Genomic DNA, 26,873 nt, shown 5'->3' with positions numbered 1-26,873 from the left:
TTATTGATGCATGAGCTCTCTTGCCTTTATCAATCAGTTTTCCCAGAACAGGTGAAAATCTTTCACTCGTAGGACAGGTTCCTGCTTCTGAAAACTTCTGCCTCTTCTTGTGACGCTACATTATAGAGAGACGTCTTCCCCAGTGCATTGTCATGACTTCTGAAAATAAAATTTTTGTAGTTTTATAACTGATCATATGTTGGGACAATCTTCTCTCTGAAATTCATGGTATTTGGTACTGTAAGGGACGAAGTGGCACCCTTGTATCATAGCGAGCTCTTCTTTGACATTCAGGTCCTGTCCGGGGCTGGAAACAGCTCAGCATTTGGTGTGAACTTGTTAACTTCAAGAGAGAGGGAAAGAGAGAGGAGACTCATATGAGACAGAGACAGACAGACAGACAGACAGACAGACGGAGAGAGATCTCAAATCCTGTCCAGTTAGAAATGCTGTTAATCATTCAAAGGTGCGTTAATCATTTGCATAAAGACAAAGCTACCTTTATGTAGGCTATTTTGGAAATGCAGTTCAGTATTTAATTGGGCTCGTATAGACTTTCAATGGGAGATGAATAAGATCTCAGTAAGTGGAGCGGACAGAATGGAGCTCTGAGAAGGTTCCTGTTGGGAAAACAGTGAAATGACGTTCATATTGCAGGACTCCCGTCTGGCTGTTGTGTCGATCGAAAGAGATGGGGCAGTAGAAGACTGGGCCAGGTCTCCCACTGGCCTAGTTCAGATAAACCTCGTTACCGATGTCTGGTGACTCAGTGCCCAGCTGGTCATGGGCCCAGGGGTGGTGGTCATGGCAGCCAGGCCCACGGGTTTGTTAATCTTGATGACATCCCACTGGAAAACACTGCTTCTTCGTCTTACATTTTTATTTAGGCTTTGGTACATGGTTCACTTTTCAGCTGCTTGCTTTCTTATGTTTGTCCTTTATAGAAGTCAAATAATATTTGGAAACTTTCAGGAAAATAGTGTCTAGGAAACCTAATATCTTTACAAGGCTTTATATATATGCGTGCGTGTGTGTGTGATTGATATATATATATATTTATTTAAAAATTTTTTTTTTCAAATTTATGACATTTTGGTCCATGGGATGATGCTCCAACCAACTGAGCCGCACCGACTAGGGCTGCAAAGCTCAATGTTTTCTAAGAAGACACTCATTTTTGCTGGTTTGCTTTATTACAAACAGTATAAGGATGGGTTCTAATCCCAGTTGTAGCCATCTTTTTGTTCTTCGTTATGTACTTAGGTGTATAATTTAGAGCAGGGGTGTCAGACTCATTTTCACTGGGGGCCACATCAGCCTTGCAGTTGCCTTCAAAGGGCCAAATATAATTTCAGCTCCTTAACAGTTAAGGAGCAGTTACATGTATACAGTCCTAAAAGTACATTCGGCCCTTTGGAGGCAACTGTGAGGCTCACGTGGCCCGTGGTGAACATGAGTTTGTCACCCCCGATTTAGATGTATCACTGTTTCTTTTACTCCTGAAAAAGCCTGTTTCTGGTGTGCTTTATGTTTTGATGGTCTTTTAAAAAAGTCACACACAGGAATAGGTTTCCCGAACAAAGCTTGCTTTTTGCCGTGGGGGGCATGGCTGGCTGCCTGGGTGGTTGAACCCACTTCTTTGTTGGGGTGCACTTACACAGCCTTGTGTTCCTCCCTCCACCCCTCCACCGACCCAGCCTCACTCCTGCAGTCCTTACCAAATACTGGCTAAAACATATTAAGGGTCGTTCATCCGAAATGCCATTTGCTTCTCTCTGCCGTGTACTCTGCAGTTTAGTCAGAGAGATCGTGTATGGAGCTTTATATTCATGGAAGGACCCGTGTTCTCTTTCTTTACATTGCATCGTTGAGGAGTCTTAAATTCCTTGACGTTCTGGAAACCTTTTGTTTTCTTGGCCAACTTGGAGGACACAGGCTAGGCCAAAATGACTGGGTGGGAGAGAATGCACCCAGACAGAAAGTTGGAGAACCACAGGGGGCACCGAGGGGAACCGTGAATGAACCCAATGAGCCCGGTGATACGGCGCATGAGTGTTGGTCTGAGGAAGGGGAAATGCTCCGTTGGACTCCCCCCACACCCACCCCCGTCAGCACTCTGATGGCATCTCAGGGCAGATGGTGTCTCAGGGCATGCGGCCCTGGACTGGCCTGCTGCTTATGAGTCGTAATGTCTTGGTGAATTAAAGCTCTCTCGCTTCTTTCTGAAGAACGTAGTAGCAAGTGCAGAATTGTGACTGCTGGGTGCCTTCAGCTGTAAGGAAACACTTCTGTGATGAGCAGCAGGACTTCTGTCTGAGGCCCGGGGAGCCCGTGACCGCCCCAGGGAGTGGGTCCTGCTGAGCTTCTGTTTCATTACTAGCCCCCCCCCCCCCCGGGTGTCACACAGTGCCACTGCATTTTGAGTGCTGGTGAGGAGCACAGTCCAGGTCATGGTCTGAAAGGCCTTTGATGTCCTGCAGAAGCCGGATTTCCCCCTAATGTGCATGAGCAGCTTGTGTGGTGGAGCCCTTAGAGGTGAATATGTGTTCGTGTAGGTGGCACTACAGACCCTTGGAGCGATGGTGATGCTGGCCAGAATGTGCATTGGGAGGGAAAAGGGCGAAGACCAGCCTGCAAAAATTAGCCATGGAAATCCATAGATACCAGGCCATGAGCATTCCTGCCAACGCGGCAGCTAGCTTTTACCAGGAGTGACGATGGGCAGGTAACGTGTGCAGATCTTTCCGATTGAGGATTCCTGATTGTCTTCAAAGTCCAGCTAAAGGATTTCCTTCTGGATTTCAAACCTTCTCCACACTCCTTAGGGTTTTGAAAGACTGTGTGAACGGCAGTGATTCCAAAGCTGGACCGGTCTAGCCTTTGGCAGCCCGGGCTGCTGAGAAGGTTTGCCGTTTGTTTTGTGCACTTGTGCGAGGGGAGAAGTTTCAGTTCCACATCTGGTTTTGGCACACCTGCGAATTCCTTGGGTCGTCTGCAGCTTGTTATTAGGCTGTTTAAAGTGAAATGTATTGGCGTTCCACTGGTTAATAACATTGTGTAAGTTTCAGGTGTACGCTTTTATGACACATCGCCCTCTGTAGAGTGCCTTGTGTCTCACGCCCAGAGCCTAACCTTCTCTCACCACCTATTGGCCCCCTTCATCCTCCCCTCCCACCCCCTTTCCTTTTGGTAACCACCATACTGTTGTCTGTGCCGAGGTTTTTTTGTTTGTTTGTTGCTTTCTGTTTTATATCCCAGCTATGAGGGGAATCATGTAGTTCTTGTCCCTTTTTGTCCAACTTAGTTCACTTCTCATGACACTCTCGAGATCTGTTCCCATGGTGGCAAATGGCCATAGTTCATCATGGTCTATGCCTGAGGGGTATTCCGCTTCATGTATGTCCCACAACCTCATTATCCAGTCGTCCGTCAGGCAACGCTTAGGTCGTTTCCATGTACTGGTGACTGAACGATGCCACAGTGAACTTCAGGGTGCCTTCTCTTTATGGGTAAGTGTTTTCCAGTGTTTTGGGCGGATACCCAGACGGAGGCTGGCTGGGTCACGTGATCACTCCATTCTTACTTTTTGAGGATCCTCCATACTGCTCTCCGTAGAGGCTGCACCAGTTCACAGTCCCACCAGCCCGGCCCAGGGGCTCCCCTCCTCCGCACGTTCTCCAGCTTGTTGTTTCTTTAGATTATTACCTCTGCTCTTTCTCCTTTAGGGCCTGTGGGAGGGGTGGGGACAACCCCTCCCCACAGCCGAGGACATACAGAGCCGAGTGGGTGGGTCCGTTATGCACGGTCATAGGAGAACCCTGGGCTTGTGATGATGTGTCAGACATTTAGGGCCAATATTAGGGTGAGGAGAGACTTAGGAAGGAGGAGACTCGGGGGCGAAGCTGAGGAAGTGGAATTGTTCAGAGCGGCCTTGGGAGAGGTGGGGTGTGGGGACACGCGAGGCAACCCACGGGATCTCATTTGGGCAGCGGAGCGTAGATCCGAAGGAGCACTGAAGGCCAGGGGTCTGCGGGGAGTCGAGGAGGAGTTTTCCGTCCGAGTCCGGGCCGCCTGGTGCGTCGAGGGATGCTGTCGTGGGTACGGAAGTACGTGCAGGATCGGTGCGGTTCACTGCTCGGATATTCGGCACCAAAACGGAGATGGGGCGTCGTATAGGCATGAACTTCGTGGGGAAGTGTGGTCGGATGCACTCCTGGCACGGGTAAGTGTCCTGAGGCTGCACAGAAGGGACTTAGGGTGAAGAGAAAAAGGAATTCTTCCATTTCTTGAGTTTAAATGATTTCTGTTTTCAATGGTTCTGGCGTGGGCCGTGGGGGCACCCAGGCCGGAGAGGCGCCTGGAGCTGGGGTGTCTTCGCCCACCTCCTACACAGCACGCCCTCATCCTTTTGTTCCAGGGCCAAGTGTCTGGGTTGCAGCTGCCACAGGAATAAGCCAGAATATTCCCTTGTTGTGACTTTGACTAGCGGTTACTTTTCCGCCCACCTTTTACTGACACTGACCTTCGGTAATCTCTCTCAGTGCTCCTCGGGGGTGGTCCGTGCCAACCTGTCTCCTCACTGGCCTCAGTTCTCGGAATGGAGTTCCCAGAATGTCTGTTTCCTAAACTGGCGAAATGCTGAAAACGCCGGCTTCCAAGCACATTCCCCTCGTCTCCTGTCCGTCTGCTGAGATCCACCTATGGAGCCCTTACTGTGAGTCAGGCGTGGCGTCATCCAAGTCTGCTTGGCTTCTGTTGGACACCCCGTTAGTACCCGTAGGAGTGTGGGCGTGGAGGAAGAGGCCCAGGGGACCATGCGTGTTCAAGGTGGCCCGAGCAGGTGTGAGGAGGGGCTGCTGTGAGAGCGTCTCTGGTGGCCCTGACCACAGAATGAGTCAGAGGTATCCAGGAGCGGGGGACCGGTGTTTGGGGGGAGGCTGGGCCTGGAATGCAGGGAAGAGAGGCCTGACGTGAGTGTGAGCAAGAGTGATGGGAAGGGGCCCTCTAGCCAGGTGGGACTGTGCCGGCTGTGGGAGGGACTTTTAACTCTTATTCCCAGAGTGATAGGAAGTCTCCGTGTTTGGTACGATGTCTGAGCACATGCCTGTCTACGGCCGCTGAAGCTTCGGCCCCTTGAAGAACCTCATGGTGCAGTAGAACGGGACCTTTGGGAGGGTTTTCGTTTTACACTCGGAGGCATTGTAACATGACACAGGTTCTGTAACCGAGTGCTGGTTCACTCGGTGTGTGGCCATTTGATTCTCTGGTTTTAACTTGATTGCATCGGGCAGAACTGCGGCAAATTCCTTTTTCTCACCTTTTGTTCCTGTTCAAAGTGCCTTGTAAAGAGGAGAAAAGGAACGTGTTTTCTTATACCTTTAACCCAGAAAATCGTTGCACGTGAGTTAGTATCTGCACGTTTGCACGCTTTAAAAGTACAAAAGAGACCAATTAGTAGATGGCCTTCTATTAATTAATTTTTGTAGCTGTAAGCAATGGCCAATGGTTTTGGCAATAACTACTCGTTGTGTGAAAAGTGAACCACGGCAACATTTCGGCCCTGGAATGACGTCTCAGTGGTGGGAGCAGTGACAGGGGCTCCCCGTGCTGGGAGATGAGCACACTCGCGCTTTCTGAACGTTTCATTACCGTCAGAGGGTGTTCATTGTAAGGAAAGACTGGGACACTTTTCTGTAAAAGTAAAAACGCTGTTCTGTGGTACCCCCCTTTCCCTGAAAAAAAAAAAAAAACAAATAAAACGTTGGTGCCTAATCAGGGTTCCAGATGTCCGTATGTATGTATTTATTTGGATATTTATAGTGCTTTCTGTCAAGCAGTTTGCCTCCCTGGGTGCATTCCAGGAATTTTAAAAACATACATGGGCAAAGCCACAAAGATCAAAGACCCGTGTCTTATGAACTCTTTGCAGCACTTGAGGCCTGTCCCTAAAATGATTTATGGTCCAAGAACTGATGATCTGTGTGACGAGACCCGAGTGAGAGCTCTCTCACTGCCCGCTGTGTGTTTTGAGGAAAGTTCTGGAAGGGCGCCGAAGAGCCTGGCTCAGTTGGTGCTCTTCCTCTGTGCTGGGTGTGGGCATCCGTCTGAAACCCCTCCACTCCAGGGAAAGGATGTGAGCTCCCGGGGCATCTCTGGTCTCTGATATTTCCACGTTTTGCTGTTGGTGGTTTTGTTATTTCTTCCTTGAAAACACAGGAATTATTTATTTCTCCAGGCTCCTTCGAGATCGTTCATTCTCCCACATAGAGCTTTGAAAGACTGCTCATTAAAAGTATGAGTTTCATTTTCTGTGCAGCTTTTAAAATGATGTCATAGCTGTCACCTAAGTGGAAGGCACAAGACTTTGTGTAGGAACTAGTGTGGGCCACTGTGACCGGTGCCGCTGCGAGAGGAGGGGCCTCAGCAGTGGAGGCCTGGCCGGGTGGGCCCCGGGCAGGTACACTGGGGCAGGTAGGTGCCCGAGGAGCACTCTTGTGTTCCCACTGAGGGAGTCTCAGATGCACCTGGCTTTCCTCAACATTCCCACTGGATGTTTTTGGGATCACGGGTTTGGTTCATTGCATCACTGCTACTGGCTCCAGGATGTCTTCTCGTTTCATCTCCTTACTGCAGACCTCCTCTTCTGGCTGGGGGTCAGGTGAGGGCAGTGGGAGGGTGGTCGGGGCAGGCAGGTGTGTGAGTGAGGGCTTTGGAAAAGAGACCCACTCCCCTGCCTTTGTGCCCATCCCAAGTGATACAGGCCTCTCTGCAGAGGGAACCACACGGAGAATAATAATCTTGACCCTGCTTTCCTTTCCCTTCCCTCACTGCCGGTCCACCTCTGGGGTTCACGGGTGCAGAGGTGTGCTTTCCACAGCAACCTGGGGACCTTTGTACAGAAGCAGCACGGATCCCGGTGGCACAGCGTGAACCTGGCAAGGTGTTTGCAGGGCGGGCGTCCAGCAGGCTCGCTGTGGGGCACACCCTGTGACTCATTACATTTTGAGGTGTTTGATTCTCCACCCCTTCTGCCCTCCCCGGCATGTTGACCCCCCTTAGGTGAGAAATTTGAAAGTAGGGGTGCTAAGGGCTATAGCACTCTGTCTACCCCAGGTTAGCATTATTTAAAGAGGAACCTTTTGCCTGCAGTTTGGGGCTGGATCTCCTCTGAGGAGGCCGGCTTTGTAGTCAGTGGCTTTAAGAAGGTCGCTTGGCCTGGGTTTTCTGCTCTGCCCACTCATGTTGGGCAAAGCCTCCTAAATGCTGCTCTGTCCAAGCCGGAGATACCTAACCTAGCCTTTTTGTTTGTGTGGTTTTTGATGTAACATCTTCTTTCTCCATAATAAAAACCTTGCTATCCCTTAAATATTTATAAAATTATCGAATCATTTTTCTATGTAATGAAGTTTGCATTAAACTGTGTCTGAAAAAATCATGCTTTACCAACATTTAAAAAAATCCATTGTGTTTTGCTTTATTTTAAAATACAGGGTGAAATTTAACTAGAGATAGAGGCTGCTCTCATGACCTCATGTTTGAAATTATTTCAGCCCTGGAAACTCGTGGGAGGTTTTTTGCAATATAATTTTTACATTTTGTATCTATGTGATAAGTACTGTGTTCCAGTTGCTATTCCCCATTCCATCTCTGCAGTTACAGACAAGAGAGCAAGTAGTTTTTATGCCTAATAAACAAAAGGCCAAATTGAATATAATTGTCAGAACATTTTCTTTTCCACCTTTGGCATTCAGAATGCTAGCTCCATCTCGAAGTTCTGGGTGAGAATTACAGCTATCATTAGGATTTTACCGGATCCTGTAGGGTTTGGGGAAAGAAACTTCGGGTTGAATTTGTGAAATTTTCGTGTGTTTTTATTCTCTGACACCAGTGTTCCCTTTCACACTGACTCTTTAGCTAAGGGCCCAAATTAAATGCCGTGTGAGCCAACTAGAAATGGTGTAAAATAGTGCAGCATTCAGAAGTCTGTGGCTGCCTCCGGGTGGGCGCTAAGTGGGGAAGGAAATCCATGACAGAATCACCAGCTTCTCGATCTGATCTCTAACTTCCGCTAAGGTATATCCAGATGTTTTTAGACAGTTTCTGCATAAGGGAGAAAATAGCCAATTTGTGTGTGTGTGTGTGTGTGTGTGTGTGTGTGTGTGTTTGGTAAACAACACATTAGCTAATGATTTTACTGATCACCTTTAAAAGCATAAGTTAAAACAGGTGCCATGTGTAATCTTCCATGCAAGGACCTCTGTGAATGAGTCTCCTTATTCTAGACACATCATTTAGGGGTCTACACACTGCGCCCCCGCCAACAAAGTTCAGATGTAACTGGACCAGTCACATATATTCTGAAGGAGGGGCCCCAGGGTCCTGGGGACAATCCCCGCGTGGCGTTGCCTTTGGCATTTGCTGTTGTTTTCCTGCCCCTTGTCTTCTGTCCGCCTGGCCTGTCTCTACCACCCACCCCCCGCCACACCTGCACCTATGCCCCCAGGTTTACTTGAAGGTATATTTCCTCTCCTCTTGCCCACCAGCTATCACGTAAGTGGGCCTCACGATCACACTTCTATCAACACGTGTTTTTATGCATTCTTTTCTAGAATGTTCTGTGGTATTTTCCGTGGTTGAACTCAAACCAGCTCCTCTCCACCTCCCTAGATCCAGTGATACGTTCACTTTTGCTTTTCATCCCAGAGACATGTCCCCTGGAAGTGCAGAGGAAGGTGCCTGCGGACAGTCCTTGACCTAATGGTGGTTTGACTGAGGATTTTCCACTTTTGCGATGGCGTGAGAGTGATCTGCATTCAGTAGAAACCGCACTTCGCATTTTGAATTGTGATCTTCCCTGGGCTAGTGATTTGTGGTACACACTGTGGTTCCCAGGCAGCCACGTGGCTGCGAGGGTGACCTGCCGATGCTCCCCAGTGCACTGTGTCACCGGGGGCCCTGGGGTGTTTTGTCCTGTGTTTGACGCCCTCCCTTGTCTGCACAGTGCCCAGCTGTAGGCTCCCGTAAGTGTTCTGAGCACATCCAGGGTAGGCTAGCCTGAGCTCTGCTGTTCAGCAGGTTAGGTGTGTGAAACACATTTTCAACTTACAATATTTTCCACTTGAGGTGGGCTTATTGGAACACAACCCCATCCTAAGTCCAGGAGGATCTGTACTTCCCCATCTTCAGCCTTTCATACCCACTTTTGCTTTATTTTTGGTGTTTTCTCTTAGCTTCTCAGTCTTAGGTTATCTGCTCACCGAGGGCGGGGGCTGTTAGCGCTCTGAAAGGCTCCTCCTCATGCTTTCGGGTGTCATCTACAGGCCTCTGACGGGGGTGTCCTTGACTTGAAATTGTAGAGAGAATGGGAAGCTTCCAGTGAATCCGAGTTGTGTTGATTTAGCCACGTCACCCTCCAGGACTGAATTCCACTAATAGATGTTCTGCATCTTAACCTGAAAGGTTTTCTGAGGCGTTGGGGGCAGCGGACAAGAGGGTGGTCGAGAGTATTGATTGTGTAAAACGCTTTGGAGGAAGGTAAATTGCTGTCGAGTTTTCTAAAGGTCAGCCAGTGCTTTGCGGACGGAAATGTTACCATTCCACTTGGTCTCCCCTCGCCCGGAGGCAGGTGGCATTTGTGAGTGTCTGCTGGCAGCTGGCGGCCTCGCCCTTTGCAGACTCCGCCCCCAGCAGACTTCTTCATCTTCCGGCTGCTCTGCTCTCCCTGGAGAGAAAGTCCCCCTCTGCAGGGGTGCTGGGCGGGACTCTGGGGCGTCCTGGTCCCCCTAAATGCACGAGTGTCTTGTCTTCCACACCAGAACTGTGACAGAGGTGGCTGCCACACTGGCACCTCCTCTGTGGCTCTGACGCCTGGGTGCTAGGTGCCACTGCGGAGCAGGTGGGTGCCCTGGGAGAACGGGGTTTGAGAGAGGGATAGCTGTAAAGCGTGGCTTTTTTTCTCTGTTAACAATTGTGGTGAAGCATACATAACACGAACTTCAGTGTCTTAACCATTTTTAAGCCGACAGTCAGTGGCATCAAGCACCTGCACATTGTTGTGTGACCGCCAGCACCGTCCGTCTCCAGAATTTTTCAGCTTCCCGAACTGAAACTCTGTCCCCATTAAACACCAGCCCCTGGTGCCCACCCTCCAGCCTTTGGCAACCACCGTGCCGCTTTCTGTCTCCACGAATTTGACTCTTCTGGGCACCTTCTGTAAGTGGAATCATACAGCCTTTGTCCTTCCGTGATTGGGTAACTTCATTTGGCATAATGTCCTCCAGGCTCGTTCGTGCCCCGATGTGTCAGCATTTTCTTTCTAGAGGCTGAATAAGAATCGTGTGTGTGTGTATGTGTGTGTGTGTGCATGTCTATGCCACACTTGGTCTTTCCACTAACTCACCAATGGGCACCTGGGGGTGCCTCTACCTTAGGCGCCCGTGAACGATGTTCTGTGGGTGTGGGCACCCGGTGTTCTTTTTTTTTTCAGCACCTGCCCAGAGCGGGGACCGCTGGGTGGAGTGGTAGCTCTGTGTTTAATTGCCTGCGGAACCGCCACGCGATGCTCCCCGGCGGCCGCAGCATTTTGCACTCCCGCCAGCACTGCACAGGGTCCCTGTTTCCTTACATACTCAGCAGCCCTCGTTGTTTCTGTCTGTCTGTCTGTCTGTCTGTCTCTGATAGGAGCATCCTCACAGGTGCCAGGGGGTCGAATCCCTCATTTTCTTGAGTAGATCGTAAGAGATGGCCTCGGGCTCCAGTTCCTCAGGGGCAGCAAGTGCTGGTCGGCTGGGACCGTCGGACGCCACTTTCCCGAAAGGCTGGGCGTGAGGCCCCGTGCCAGGAGTGTAGGGCTATTCCTCGCTGGGCTCTCCTGTCCCATTTCCGGGCCTACCCTGGAAAATTAGATCAAACATGGTCCGTGTTTAGATTTATTTGCAATTCCTTAACTCCTTTCCTGTTTTCCTTTTGACGGGCTTGGCAGAAGAAGTCTTTTTCAAGTAGTAAATTAATTTAGGTGGCGGGCAGCACCCCGCCTGAATTTTGTTATTGGCTGGCAGGTTAGATAAATGGATACTATGCTCTCAGCACATTTGGGCCCAGTGCTTACTGGGCCGTTTTGCAAGAGTGTCTACAAAGGTGATAATATTCTGTCAGTTTGGGGCCGAGGAGGAGGAGGAGGAAAAAAAAACAGGGCCTATTTTCTTATTTGTATTTATAGGCTGCCTGTGGGGAAGCTGGAATTGCTGTATGGCAGTTTACATGGCTAAATACACATGCAGAAGATAAGCAGCCCAAAGACGTGTCTTTGTACGCAGAGGGGAGAAGAGGGGGACCAGAGCACTCACTGTTAGCTGTGCCGGAGATCTGTTCTCTGGGGCCACCAGAGACTTTTTATTTCCCTGTGAACTCCCCATTTCCTCAAAGAATGCCGTCTCGTCTTAATGACTTGACTGATCTGATGATTGGGTTACAACGCACTTTATTTACCGGGGACCCGTTTCGTTCCTGTCAGCACTTAATGCAAATAAATCCACTTTTTGGCACCGCTTTGATAGACTGTAAAACTGCTTATATTTGCAGGAAAATTTGTTTTGCCATGGTGTGTTTGTGTGCAGATGCAGTGTGACTCCCCGAGTCCGCCGCCCCCGAGGCCTCACGTGTCACAGGGTGCCGAGGGACAGACACGGGCAGGGCTGTCGCCCTGGCGTCTGTGCCGCGTGGGAGCCACATGGAACAGAGCGTGGGTTCGTGTCAGAGGGACCCTCTGAGAGACACCCCGTGCTCGTCCCTCAAGTCAGCTACTCGGCGCTTTATTTTTGGGCCACTGTCTTCAGACTTTGCAGTTTTGGTTCACAGTTTCTCTCTTTTTTGAAATAGCAAGTACAGAGCGGATCGTGCCTTCGCTGGGATGGCCTGCATGCGGTTTTAATGCGTGATGCCCAGTAAAAGTGGGCCTTTATTTCCTCGGGCCCAGTTTACGAGCAAAGTTGAAATGGATGTTGGTAATAAGTTTGTCATGAAGTTTCTTGTTCATGAAAACAGTGTCATATATATTCAGCTTTGGTCGATTATAATAAATTTAATCTGGGGGGGAGTTTGTTTTGTGAAGCATGACTTCCCCTTCGAAAAAAAATCACTCGGGACATATTTTGTTCTTAAGAGACAACAGTGCATTTTATTCATTTACTTTTAAGATTTTATTTTTAAACATATGATTAAGAGTAATGCTGACCCAGCATTTAACAAAGCTGGGCTAGGGCCCCCCTCTAAAGAGAGGCAAATAAAATTGCCGACAGCCTCTGCAGTGTAACACCAAAAAGCCCATTTTCAGCCCAACGGTACGATCTTTAATTCAGATTTGAATCAGCAGTGAAGTGCAAAAATAATGCATTTTAAAAATAGCAACATGAGTAATACGATGGCTGTGCTTACGGAGCTAGTGTAGGCAAAAATCCCCAAACAAACAAACAAACAAACAACCCCCCCCAGCAAATCCAGAGCTGTGATACAGCCTCCACAGGAAGAAATGACCCTGCTGGGAGGTGAAGAGTCCTTCTGAGAAACGTGATGGAAAATCTTTGGGAATTCCTGGCAGCACTTAAAATGGACCCCTGGGTTTTCACGGGGAGTTGTGTTGTAAAGGGACATTTATTTCGAAGGAACCAGATTGGTAAGTTGGTTGCAGGAAACCAAAAATGATGAATGGGGTTTTTTGCTGGACAGACAGTTGTGCGGATCAAGGGTTTTTGTGGCTGGTAACCACACACTGCTAGAGAAAGAGCCAGAGCTTGCCTTTCCTTGGGGTGGAAGGTAGGTTCTCAGTCTGTTCTTTTCCCTGCTCAGAGTGAATAAACACTCAGAGTAGGTGGGGCCTGCTGTCCAGCCCTCTACTCTTTGGGGCCAGGGAGAATGGAGTTGCCTAGCTGTGTTGGGGAGAACGGGGGGGGGGGGGTACCGGCACAGGTCCGCGTGTCTCAGAGCAGCCGAGCACACTCGGAGTCCCGCGGTTGAGCGGTCTGCTGAGTGAGCAAGGAAACAGGATCACGAGGAGGTTTGATGTCTTTTTATGGGAGAACAAGAGTTTCGATTCTTTTGCCCCGAGGTCAGCCTGGCCATTGTGTGGTTTAATGAATCATTGTTTAACTAAGATCCTGCCAAGTGTTTGACCATTAAATAGCCTCCAATCAGTATAGAGTTGTTCCCTCACAGACTCCTATTTGACTGTGATTAATTGGCATTGAATTGGTATGTAATTACCTCTGCAGAAATCTAAGAACAGCTTGTGTTCTGATGAAGTTATTTGATAGAAACACCTGCCTGGCACCGAGGAAGTCGGTTCGGGCTCCGCTACACCTTGCTGCTCACAGCCTGACTGTCCTGGCTGCTCCGAGCTCACGGGGTGGCCCTGAGTAGCAACAACCTGCACTGAGTCTGGGTGTAAATTTTTTATTATATAGAAAATTGCTGTGGGACTCAGACAGCATGAGTCTGTAAAGCTTGTTTTGTTTTTAATGTTGAAATCTTTGTGAAGTTATTTATTGGCCAATTAAACACATTAAGTCAGCTGATTGGCTCCCTGGGCTTACTACGGTCACTCATTTACATGCAGAGCAGATGCTACCAGAGGCAGCGCCGCCCCCCCCCCCCAAAGGCACTGACAGGAGGAGGAAAGGGGGGGCAGGGAAGAGAGGGCTGGCAGGCTCCGGTTTGGGTGTCTGCCCTTAGATGACCGCCAGCAGCATGAGAAGGGACGAGATGACCACTGGGGAGGGAGACAGCTCTGAGAGGCAAAAACCTTGAAATAGGGTGGAGGCCCTTGTGCTTAGGAAACGTATAGGGGAGCAGGAATGACGAGAGTGGGATAGTAAAGGTGAAAAAAAACTAGATCTCAGAAACCAGCTTACACGAACATTTCCAAAAATTGTTATTAGAAGTCTGAGCTGCTGTAGAACAAGTCATGGAGTGAGGGTGGGAGGGAAGGCAGTCTCTGGTTTTAGAGACAAGATGACCGATGTGCCCCGTGGTGTGAGGAAGGCCGAGGTTGGACCGGTGAGGACTGCAGGGCATTTGAACAGGCCAGGATCCCAGGTGAGAAAAAGATGATGGCTTGCCTCAGCGGTAACGTGTCCCCTAGGCTTTTCATAACTGACAAGTAGAATTGTCACACTTGGGGCAATATTCCCAGTTCTTACAACTTTTATATGAATTTTGAAAAGAAATAACACAGGAGGGGAAAATGATTTTTTCCTTCCTTTTTTAATGGTGTTCCCCTCCCTCCCCCAATTCCAGACAAAGGTCCATGCATTTACACTGAACACGGCCGAGCTAGTTTTGTGTAGCATCTATTGGCGGTTCCCAGGTATTAAAGCGATATGCTGTGGATAGAGCGACGATCCGATCTGGGTGTTGGCTGGCCTGTCTCCAGTACACCTTCACTTACTTTGCATGGGGTGGGTCGTGGGAGGGCCCATTGTCTTCAAGCTTAGTCAAGTTCCCACACCAAATGTTTTGCTGTCCTGTTTTTGAGCATTACGTAGGACTCATCTGTGCTCTGGAGGCAGGACAAGTTGATCTCGCACGCCAGATGGGGTTTTCCAACCGAGGTTTGCTCAGTGATGGAGCCCGACAGCCGCCTTTGTGGCCGTGGGAGTTCTTTGCTCCGATGGATGCGTTCACCACAGGCCTGGCCGCCACGATCTCTGAACATGGCCCCAAGGCGAGACTGCCTGATGTTTTAAGCCCCTGGTGCTCATGGTTCTGGAGATGTGAAATAGAGGCCGAGCCCTTAGCCTGGAAGGACAGCTGAGGGGACGATTTTTTTTCTTGCATTCCTGTTGTAGGAGAGGTCAAGGGGTTGGGGGTTTCCTGCTCTCTTAGAATCAGAGGTTCTTGTCTGGGCCTCTGAACTCTGGGGCCGCTCCACTTCCTGTGGTTCAAGTTTTAGGGAATCCCCTGAAATCATCCGCGCACAGTACGCGTGGCCATTTCCCAGTGGAAATGCTCCGTAGTTTCCATCCGTCCCACCGTGTTCACAGCCATCGTTCTAGAGATTGTCCTGCGCTTTGCTGTCCACTGGTCTGCACCCTCCTGGTCATGCATGAGCCTTGAGCCAGACTCCTGTGTGACATCCCAAGGCGTGTGTGTGTGGACTCACGTGTACACCAAACCACAAGTTAGGTCGGACTGAAAATCCAAAGGCAGCAGCCTGGCCCAGCTTCCCAGCTGTTTTCTCTTCAGTGCTTCGGAAATGCCCAGTCACGACCCCTTACTGTCTGTAGCAAAGCGTTTACGGCTGGTGCAGGGCAGTGGCCTCCTGGGGCGGTCTGTGAGGTGGATCTGCTCTTCTTGCAAGGTTACTTCCTTACTATCCTCAGCAGCAGGAGCTGGGCCATAGCACAGGCGAAGGCTCAGGATGCGGCGAAGCTCAAGTCATCGGACCTTTCTGATTGACAGACCATGTGTCCCCATTCGTTCTTCCGTTCTTCTATCTGCTTGTTAATTCATTCATCCAGCCTACAGTAATGTCTCTAATGTAATTTCGAGGTGGAGTTACTTTAAGTGTTTTACTTTAATTATGGTTAGCCAAGAGTGATTCCTGGAACTCCTCTAACCAGAAGTGACAAGAGTGTTTAGCCTCCATTGGAGCAGGCGTCAGCCAATCAGAAGGGGCCTGGCCCAACACAGAGCTGGTTTGACCGTTGCCATTCTTCCCAGCCTAACACCAGCCCTGCCTATAACTCTGTTGGCTCTTGTTATTCATTGATACTTCAATAGAGCTTTCAGATGTGTCCAGAGAAGTGGCTCTAAATGCATGGACATGAACTTTTTGAATCTCTGTAATGCCAGGCGGGAGTCCCTGCTTGGCTATGTCACGGCTGGGTGTCCTTGAGTTAATGTGTTCTCATCTCTAAGCCCCTTGGAAAATGGGAACAGTATCAGGAGTGCTGAGGTGATGTGTATGCTGTGCTGAACACAGTTTCTGGCACACTTGGTGCCGTGGTGGTGGTAGTTGCGGTGGGAACTGTGGAAACTGAGTATGAGTGAACCAAAACCACCATGAGAAAAAATCCCGCCCAGCCCTGCGGTGTGTGTTGCAGGCGTGGCGATGCCGTGGGTCTGTGCCCGTGGAGGCTGAGACGGAACTGCTCCTTCTGCCTTCTGTACAGCTCTCTGACTTACTTCAGTCTAGCCCAGCTGCGTGGATGTCCCTCCGTCCTCTCCCCACCGGGCCACTCCTCGGCACGTCCCCCTTACACCCGTGGCTTTGAAGAGACACTGACGGAAGAGAGAAATTAGACCTCCCTATGACCGCAGGGAATATTCGAAGGAGGCCCCGTTCCGCTCTCATTCCACACCCAAGTTCTCTCCAGTCTTAGCACACTCAGGTTGTGTTCTTTCCATCAGCTAGGCAAATATTTGTCATCCTTTTGTCCTTTCCCACTTCTTCAGTCCTCGCAGTTGTCATCCCTCCCACCTGGACAAACTCTCCGCTCTCCATCGGCCCATGCTCTGCCCCCTTCCGGATTCTCAAGCATCGTTTCCTCCATGAGAACTTGTTAGGCCAACCCTGCCCTACCCTGTAACTTGCACCGTCTGGCGACACCCACCGTGGCTGTGGCTGGCTGTGTCATCGGCACCTGGCTTGTGCACGTCCAGGGCTCCCTAGGTGTGTGCCCCCGGCTTTCTCTGCCACTGTGCGCCACTGTGTGTCCCGTCAGCCTGCCACCAGTGTTAGACTAGGCGGCGCCCCAGCACACACCAAACCACCAAGTCAGGTCGAATTTAAAATCCAAACAACAAGCACTGGCAAGGGGTTACAGGTGTTTTGTCTGACTGGTGGGTGGGAAGAAAAGCGACCACGTAAGAGAATGCGGGACCTAGAGGAAGGAAGACGTGACGCTCGGTAGAGAAGACAGACTCGTGAGCTTGCCCTCCGTCTTGAGAACATTTGGGATTTTACATGTCCTCTTGTCTGGGCAGCCCTCCCTGGTGTCTTCCAGGTGGTGGGGGGGGAATGAGAAAGATCCCATTAGACCAGGAGAGAGTACATGAGTCCTTTTGAAGCTCTTTGCCTGTGATCTGCCATGTTATGTAATGAAACCTTGAAATGACTCTTGGTGATATGTCTTTATCGTGTGAAGAGGCGAGAGGGCACCAGACTCCGACTGTGCCGCGTGTCTGTGCCGCACAGGTGGTCTTTCTCGTGGCTGGAGGAGGACCTGCCGCTGCTTGTTGACTGACTGCTGACCTGATTCTTAACTCCTTTAGGGAGATGCAAAAATCCCACAGTGTTAGGTGCCCGCCTGCCACTGCCCCCATCTGGACCACCCTGCACGTGTGTCCCTGCGGCGAGTCCGCCTGTGGCTCTCGCTGCTCCTTCCCCTTATGGCTCTGCCGCCCGTGTAAGGTGGGGCCGCCAGTGGAAAACCGGCAGCTGCAACAGGCGCATGCCCGTGTTCGCTGTGACAACGAGGGCGGGTCCTTTCAGGGCTGTGTCCAGGGCAGAGTGGGCTTTTTCCCTAGCATGGAGGTGACCTCACCCCCTTAGGCCTAGGTACTAAATTTAGTGCCTTAAGAAAATGGCCTGGATTAGCCCATCTTCTTTGAAAGCTCTCATTTAAATCAAATGCCATCTCTTACCTTATGCATTTGGCCTTTCAGTTCTCAGACGAATTCTCAGCTTTGGAGGGAGTCTATAAACCTAGGCCGTGGCCAGGCAGAGCCGGGCCTCAGCATACCCACAGCATGACTGTCGTGCCTTGCCTTCCCTCCCATCTTTCTCATCCGCCCTGGTTGCCTGCTCCCTAATCCCCATGTGGTTCATCTCTGCTCCGCCCCTGCCCTTTGCTTTCTTCTCTGCCGGCTGCCACCTACCCAGCACCTGGGGACTTCAGTCCCCTCACCCCACTTTCCCCTCTGTTAGATGAGTGCTTGCCTGCCATTGCGCCAGTTTCTGTAAATCGCTGTGCCCTAACTCTGTCGGCTGCTGCAAACTTCAAATGCCCTCTGAAGGCGCACAAATAAATCAGTTCAGCAACAAGGCCAGGAAAGTGACGAGAGCCTGATGAACCAGGCACTGCGTGTTGCGACATGCATTTCCCCGGAAAACGGCCGCATGAAATACCAAGCCCCGGAAGTAGGGACTGGAGTTGGAAAACACACCATTTGTTATGTATGGCAGAAGGGCTTGTTTTATTTATTCATTCAAAGTATGCTCCAGTGCCTTCTATATACTGGGCTTTGGTCCAGGCACTGGGGAAGCAGCAGTGAATGAAAGCGGCAGGACCCCTTGCCTTAATTATGCCTTATTCTTATTTAATTTGGGTGAATAAAATGGGACGCGTGTTCAGCTCTTAGACGCAAAATAAATAAATTAAAAGGGCAGTACACATCTGTAAATGTCACACATTTGTGTCACGTTTGTAAATGTGACAAGGTTATCATATGAGTTCTTAAGACTAAGGGACCGTCATCAGAACTGTCCAGACTCCGCCCTGTTGCTCAGAGGGTTGTCCCTGGACCAGCAGCGTGGGCATCTCCAGGGAGCTGTTAGAAAGAGGCGCAGCATCCCAGGCCCCACCCGGAGCTGCTGAGAATGTACATTTTAATCAGATCCCTGGGAGCGAGTCTTGGGAAGATCCGTCATGGCCGGAATTCACCTTTCCCGTCCTGTCCCCAGAGCTGAGGGACGACGGTCACTGAGTGGGTTCCAGGGTTCCCCATCTCTCTTTAGTAAGAGCTGCTTTTTAAACACTGATGTTGCACATTTGTTTGTCTCCAAGTCAGGGTCCGTCTGTGCCGTTTCCCCTTGTTAAAAATAAAGCGGAAAGCCTGAGTTCATGGTGTTTAGCAGGTTCCGTTTTGAGGGACCCCCCCCCACCCCAGGCACTCTGCACTTTGTTACAGGTTGTACGTGAAATGTGGTTCGTGTTTACAAAGGGTGTGTGATCTACGTGTAAAGTCAAGACAAACAGACATGAAAAGCCGTCAAACCTCGGTGATATATTCTGAGATACAACCAGACCCCAGGGGAAAACTGGAAGCCAGTTGAAACCGCCCCTCATCAAAGTCAGAAAAACAGTGCCTGTAAACACCAAAGTCGCTCCATCTTGGCTGAGCGTAGACTGAGGCCTAGCCAAGGCCCTTGGAGGTCTCCTCAGTCCTTGTCACTGAAGTAGAGCTGGAGGTTCAAGGCCGGTGCGGGGCAGCAGAAAATGGGCTGCCACAAAGCGTGGCAACATAAAAGCCCAGCACTTGGGGGCAGAGGAGTGCACCTTAAGGAACTCAAGGCAACAACACCATGTTTAAGAACAGTTCATCTATGGCTCAAAATATTGGTTCTGGGTTGTCAGAAAAGGAGTTTATGCTCTTTCTTTTGTTTAAGAAGACAAAAGTCTGCAATCCACATGAGGAGGTTTCTGCCAAAATGATTAAAATCAAGAGTTGGTTACTTAAAGGGCTAATGAGTAATTTGGGAATGTTACTTTCTAAAACATTCTCCATCTGATTTTCTTTAGCCGTCTCTCTTTGAACATGTGGCAGTTTGTTCTGATCAAGGCTTCGGGGCTGCTAGGGGCAGCACCTACCTGCGTTAGCTCCAAGACGGGGGCTCAGAAGCCCTGCGCACACCTCCACATGGATGTAAGGGGATCTGCCTGGGAGCGGGCTGGTGGGAGGGGTCGGGCAGTAAAGGAGAAGTGGGGGTTTCCGGAGCCTGGTGAACTTGGCCTCCATTCCCTCTTCCGCCTCACTCTTCAAGGCACCTTTGTAAAATCTCAGATCTTCACCAGACCAAGTTTGGAAAATACTAGCCCTGCCATGTCCCTTAAAGCTCTACCATCCGGGAACAGTAGTGTGACTCACACCTTGCACAGGTGTGCTGCTCTGCATCTTAGAAGGTGCCTACATAAGCATATCTTTTATCCTCAAAATCTTTCATCCTGTGAAGGAGTCAGGCAAATGTTATCACCTCTCTTGTGCAGATAAGGAATTTGCATCCCAGAGGAGGTTGGTTGGGTTGCTTACAGGCCTGTGGCTAAGTCCCGGGGAGGACTCTGGCTTTTCCAGGGATGGTTTCCTAATTCCTGCTGCTCTCTCAATTTCCTGACTTTCTTCAGCAGCCCTGTACTGACGGCCTATTCTGCCTGCAACGGCGGTGGGAATGCTGAGCCCGCAGACCTCTGCAGCCCCCCCCCCTCCTTTTCTCACGTTGGCATGCTCAGAATTAGTTTGTGAAGAATGACGTAAGCAGTCCAGGCTGGCTCAGCTCCCCGCATGGCTCCTTATGTGCACCGAAAGCTCTGTCTAGCGCACCGGTCGGAAATGGGGCCGGGTCCTCTGGTCACAGTGAATCCCTCTTCCCTCTATATCCCTGGAGGGGCCACGTGTGTGCGAAGGGAATTTATCATAAGGATTTCATCTGGAGACCTTTGAGAAAACTTCATGAGTACCGAGGCCATGAACTTGAAATCACAACAGTCTATGGCAAAGCCACATGAACTATTCTGCAAACAGCACTCCTTCTCGTACTTGTTTCTTCAAGTAAGGAAGTAACCACTGAACCTTCTAATCCCACATTGTCGACACCCGCTCGTTGGTGAACGAGAGTTTCGTTTCTGACCGCCTTTGACATGCAGTTCAGTGATGGCGGCAGCCTTGATTAGGAGAAGGCGTTTCTCAGTTGTGTTTTCCTTGCGTGTTACACTCATGGCCAGCTGTGCTGTCTCAGACCCGGAGACGCTCCCATCCCATGTTCATGCTCAAATGCAAGACTGATGGGAAGATAGCCCAACCCCCTGTCCCTGACCAGTGGGAGGGCACCCCCTGGGAGCCTGGTAGAAATGCGGAATCTCAAGCTCCACCCCGAGGCTCCTGAATCGCAATCCACCTTCGGTCGGGCGACCACCTGACGCTGCCTAGTAGACCTCCCCAGGTGACGTGGGGCAGAACCCCTGAGTAATGGCGATTTTCTCACCCCGAGTTTTTGCTTTTGGTTTTGAGCACCTGTTTGGCATGGTGGCTGGTTCTTTCACACGCACGAACCCGTCCCATCCTCAGACTTACCCTCTAAAGAACAGTTGTTACTGGGGCTGCGGAAGGTGTCACCAAAAGACCGTTTCTGGAGCCTGGGACAGGAGACTGGAGGCCCAGCTTGTCAAGGCGTAGCCTGGCCGAGCGTGAAAGCCTGCAGGGGCCCCGGCCCCTGGCTCGGGCACGCCCTGTGCTTCCTGGCCCAGGCGCCTTGTGGGAGGACTGCAGAGGCAGCGTGTCTCGGGCAGTGGAAGCCTCTCGCCACGTGTGGTCCAGGGGGTAGCTTGGTAGGAAGGGCCTCGGGAGGAAGTCACCTCTGACCAACTTTAGGAGGGGCATCCAGCATCTGTCTCACCTCCATCTGGTTTCTCAGAGCATCAGTTACAGAAGTTTAGGGCCTAGAGAGACACATTTCTCGAGAACTGCCACACCAAAATAGGCTGTGTGTGTGTGTGTGTGTGTGTGTGTGTGTGTGTCTTCAATTTTTTTTGGCATTGAATCATTTGAAAGACTAGATATTTATTAGAAATTAGTTCTGAGCTTCTGATTCTGCAGCCTGTAGGATATGCTGTTTTCTTGGATTCTGAGGGAGGAAATAAAATCAGTGCTAAGAAGTGATCTCTGATCATCGGATAATCCTGTTTTTCTGCCTACATTCCTCTGGTCTCCTGGGGTGTTTGTCCTACCTGGTGCACTTCTGAGAACAAAAACCTGTTACCCACACATAGACTCACAATTTGGGAATGGCAGGATTCCAGATCCTCCCGAAATGTGCGGTGCTGTGAGCCATCCTGGGGGGACAAACAAAATAAAGAGTTTATAACCACAATTACTTAAAAAGCACCACTTAGCAAAATCAATTATGATAACGGAGCGAAATTAGTGTCACAATTAGGATCAGTTGTGATTTTCAATGCAGTTGTTTATTTACCTACTTAGCCCTTGGATTGAAGTGTGAGGTGGGATCTAAAAGGGGGGCACCTTCCAAATGCTCTCACAAGACCTTTTCCCCCAGTCTTTTAAAACTCATGACCCAATTTTGGCTCCCCTCCCCGCTGCCATTTGGTGGTGTCTGCGTTCCTCTTTAGGTATCATTCTGTTTTCTTTTCTGTACCACTGATATCAGCTTAATTTCATAGGAATGTGTTATGTATTAAATACGTATGCATTTAAAATACTGTTTGGATCTCGTCTGTGAGTTGTTTCTCTTAAAGGACCTATGTGGGGAAATGAGTAATTTCTCCCGTCCTCTTCTTGCAGGAAGAATTTTAAATCGTTTCTCCAAAGACATCGGACACATGGATGACCTGCTGCCCCTGACTTACCTCGATTTCATCCAGGTAACACAGCAGTGACGTCAGGCTCTCCCCTGGGAAACAGAAGCCCCTCGCTTTGCCAGGGCCCGCCCATGGGGGGCTCAGGGTGGGCCTCGCAGCCTGGCGACGCCTCGTGGTATCTGCACGAAGGGCCGTGTTTGTCCAGGAAAGGTGTGGCAAGGAGTCGGAGGCTGAGTTGACATGAGTAATGCCTCGTGTGTAGGAGTGGCTACGCAGTCCTGTCAAAGTCAGTTCAAAGCAGCTACGGGCCGGGTAAGTGGCCCTCCCTCTGCCTTCCAGGTATCTGGCGCGGAGTTCACTTGGCTGAGCGCACATTTCATAATATAGAAACAATCACCTCTCACGGAAAGATAGCCCAGATTAGCTAAATTATGCATTGTATTACCACAAAGGAAAAATATTTACTGCACCATTTTCTGGGGATAAAACCAGGTGTGGTTACTCACAAAGGAAAGATTAGTTAATAATAAGGTGAAAATAATACTTTGTTAGCAAGGACAATGGAGAGCAGTTATTGTCGATGCAAAGCCTTTAAAGGCAAGCCTGGTGAAGCCAATAATAATTCGAGTACAGGATCAAAGTAACCTCAGAAAACGTCTTTTTTTTTGTTTTTCTAGGCAGCGTTTCTTTCACCTGTAGATTGCTCTAAGTCTTAAGGTGTCTTTTTAAAGGAAAACCAACAATCCCCTAGAAATACCGTCTAGGAGGCGTTTGCTCTGTCTGTGAACTTGAGGTTTCGAAAGAGTACTGTCGGGCCATCTTGCCGCTCAGCCTCTCAGTCAGTGTGGTTGCTCACCTGCGGTGTTTTTTTCTGTTGTTTGATTCTGTCTGCTTTTGGGTGATTCAGGCCGGAGGACTTTCTTCTTCTCCAAGTGTTTATTTTGGAAATGAAACGCACTAACCAAAGGTTGCACGCGCTCGGAAATCGCAACGCAGCTGCTGCTGCTGCTGCTGCTGCTGCCGGGGCCTCATGAACCTTCCCACTTCTCCCATGAGCTCACTGGAAGGCCAGGAGGGAGAAATGCAGCAGCAGCAGCGAGGCTGCGCAGTGCTGTTGGCTGGGGCCTCCTAGTTCCTCTTCCCTCCTTTTTCTCTCTTCTGGAGCCATGGTGATGAAAGGAGCCAGAATTGCCTAATTTGGAGAATTAGCTATGTCAGGAAAAAAAAAACCCAGGAGTAGGCCCGAGATGATGACAGGCCTTCCTGTCAGTCCCACAGAAATGCAGCGTTGAGCATCGGACTGCAAGCAGCCCTGCCCACGGGCAAGGGCGTGTGCTGCTGACCGGCCTGCCGGGAGCTGGGAGTCGAGCACAGTAGGACTCACTGCAGACAGAGACGTCCGGTTTGTGCTCCTCTGCCGCAGCCTCCTTTCTGTAAATGCGTCCTGCTGGGTTTAGCTCTGTGGTTCATCCCCAAGAAGCAGTCTCCCACTAAAACAGCGTCACGTTTTGACATGATTGTTAATTACTCTACAAGATTCTGTGGAAGGTCCCTTCCCTCTGCAGCCATAAGCTAGGCCAGGGTTGAATTTCCAAAGCTGGCTGGCGTGGGCTTAGCACGCAGTTAGCTGAACTATGTGATGCACGCATTTTTTTGTGACAGACGGAGAAATAGGGAGAGGTGCTCCCTCCCTATGTTATCCTTTATGTTAGTATAAAACATTCTCGGCCTGAAGAGAGAAAACTCTAGGCTCACTGTGCTTTTCTTTAACCTGAGAGACAAGGGTTTTTTTTTTTTCCATTTACTCCCTTAATCTCGGTGAATCTCATCATTGTTGAATACCAGTAGTCCCAATTAGCTGATTTCTGGAATCTAACAGCAAAGGTAAATCTCCATGTTATTGTGTCTAAGAAAGGACCTTTGTATAAAGGGTAACTCAGTTATCAATTACGATAAAGATCTGTCGTCACTTGTTTTGTTTGCAGGTGTCTTTAATAAGGCTTCCCCTAATCCCTTCAGGAAGAAATATTTTCTTCTTTTAAAAATAGTATTAGCCCGATATAAAAGCTCTGATCCCTGCCATTGTGGTCGATTCTTTGAGGGACATTTCCCAACATTCATTGTTTAAATGGTTGTCAGGAGGAATCAAGTGAAACTCCGTAAACAATGCAGAAACTGGTTCATCTCACTCTGTGTGGAGGAAGCCTTTCTCCAGAGGATTTGTATTCCGTGAGCGAGGACACGTCTTTGACAGGGGTGTCCCCAGGATCATTCTGAAGTTTTAGGGCCTGTTGCTTTATGAGCAAGCAGAGATTTTTCTGAAAGCCACAGAAACGAATTGAACTTGCCCTCAAAGAAAGGCCAACAAAAATCAAAATGTAAAGTGATTTTTTTAAAAGTCGGCTAGGACTTTGAGGGTGAACACAGCCCGGTGGTCTTCTGGGACTCTTAATGGAATCATGTAAACTCAAAATAAACACTATTATGGTTGGCACATAGAATGAAAACTAATTTTCCAAATCAAATACATTATATTCAATTCATTTTCCCCAATCAACCAAATGTTTAAAACCTGTTAGTTATAACAGCCATCTTCTGGAAATTAATTCAAAGCCTATTAGCTCTGCTAGCTGAGCCGAATGAAGAGGGTTACTTGTTACATTTTTAATAGGCTCCCGAATTAAAGCAAAGCAAGGTCAAAATGGCAGTCAGCTTGGCTCACCTCAGCTGTTGTGCTTAAGAAATTGATCTAGTTTGGAGGGTTTTTTGGGGTCGGGGGAGGATGTTAGTATTTTAAAGGAACTGTGGTCTACTCTGTGTCAATCGCTAATAAATGTTTGAAGTTGAAGTACAGGTCAGGTCCGGAGTGCATGTGTCAAGAGCGTCACCTGTGTGGACCTCAGCTTCCTCTCAAGGGCTTGGCAGTCGAAAGTGGGAGTGGCTTTTGTCAGGCTCCTCAACCCTTCTGGAGAGTTGGGTGAGCCACTTTCAGAGTTGGGAGAGTAGAAAGTTGCCCTTCTGCCTTCACTTTTAATGTCATTAGCAAAACCTACCGCAGACATCAGGAGGTCCCCAGTTTTAATGTTTCTCACCCGAGTGCTGGGAGCTGATCTCGTGACTGGCAGGTCCCCCTGTGCTCCGAGCAGCCCACAGAATGTCCTTCGTCACCACCGAGGGCGTGGAAGCAGTTGAGTTTAGCGGGAACTGGGAATGTCCTTGTGCCTTTATCCTTGGGGCTGTCTTGTGGAGAAAGTGGCCCTTACCAATCTACATATCTAGTATTCTTAAAGCCAGAAAGAGGGTGGCGGGATTTGTAGTAACAAATTGGAAGCAAACCAAAATCCAGAGCTTAGGTGTCATCATGAATAGGGAGGTAAGCTCTCCACTTTTCAGAATTTTCAAACTCCAACTGTCATGTTCAGTGTTTGTTTTTTTCCCCCTTCCTAAAAGTATGCATAGGCTCATGCTTTTTTGGAGACTTGAAATCAAATAGATACAGAACGAATGTAGTGGCATTTATTCATGTGGACTTTTTAATTCAGAGCACGCATGTTTGATTCCGTTTTCTGTAAGACTGATTGGGGTTTTTTTTGGCTTGGTAAGTGAGAACTGTGGACCCCTGGATGAGAGCTTCACTGTATCTGGGCACTTCTGAGGCCGAGAAATGCAGGGGGAGAGACCAGAGACCAGAGAAGGCAACCCTGCAGTTTGCGCCGTGATGGCTAGATTGGCACACTCCGAGGGAGCAAGTCGGAAACCGGGGGCATGTTTTTACTGCTCCTCGGACCAGATGACTGCGAGGGGAAAATTCTCTTTCAAATGCGAGCAAATGTGCTGCCAGGTGAAAGCTGTGGACCTGGCTTTCTCCCTGGGACTTCGACGGGAGATTTGTATTTGTGTAGAGGGACGTGTGGGCGTTTTGTTTTCCCTTTGGAGAGTTTACGGCTCATCCACACCAATACCATATAAAGCAGCACCACGGCCACTTTTGAAAATGTGTGTCAGGTGCTGTCCTACAGCCTTCAGGTGAGGTGGCTGCAGGAGGGTGGGGCTGGCGTGTGGGGTTTTGTGACTGACCTGGCACAGGTGTGCAGCAGTCGTGCAGGTAGAAAGACCAGTTTAAAATAAGAATTTAAAATGTGTTTATTGATTTTGGAGAGAGAGGGAGAGGGGGGAGGAAGAGAGAGATGGAGACAGAGAAACATCAGTGTGACAGAGAAACGTCAGTTGGTTGCCTCTCATTTGCACCGCCACTGGGGATCAAACCCGCAACCTGAGGCTGTGCCCTGACTGGAGATCGAACCCCCACACCTTTTGGTGTGCAGGACGATGCTCCAGCCACCTGAGCCACCCTGGCAAGAACAGAAAGACCAATTTTTGACTGAGAAAGCTTTTGGGAAGGGTAGGCCAGAAGCGAGGGAGGGTTTTGAGTGTGTCACAGAAAATAAATAACATGCACCCCACAAAATATCAACTGTCTGCAGGTTCCCTCAGGGCTGCCCTGGGCTTATCAGATAAGTTAGCCAATGGCTGGCAGTACCTCGCTGGCTTATCAAAGGGCTGTTC

At 49.6% G+C, this 26,873-nt stretch overlaps 1 protein-coding gene across 1 annotated transcript in view; it reads left to right on the top strand.

Annotated features, from left to right (window-relative positions):
* The window catches only part of ABCC4 (ATP binding cassette subfamily C member 4), a 212,172-nt gene that overhangs the window by 106,292 nt on the left and 79,007 nt on the right, over nucleotides 1-26,873 (top strand). The window contains exon 20 of the mRNA XM_037132441.2: nucleotides 22,291-22,370. Coding sequence (XP_036988336.2) covers nucleotides 22,291-22,370 — 80 coding nt within the window. The remainder of the gene's footprint in view (nucleotides 1-22,290; nucleotides 22,371-26,873) is intronic.

Source organism: Artibeus jamaicensis, unplaced genomic scaffold (genome assembly GCF_021234435.1).
Source record: "Artibeus jamaicensis isolate MK-2021 breed Jamaican fruit bat unplaced genomic scaffold, CSHL_Jam_final contig_415, whole genome shotgun sequence".
In the NCBI taxonomy this organism is placed as follows: Eukaryota; Metazoa; Chordata; class Mammalia; order Chiroptera; family Phyllostomidae; genus Artibeus; species Artibeus jamaicensis.
Note: the sequence above shows the minus strand (reverse complement) of the source record. Positions and strands in the feature narration are given on the sequence as shown.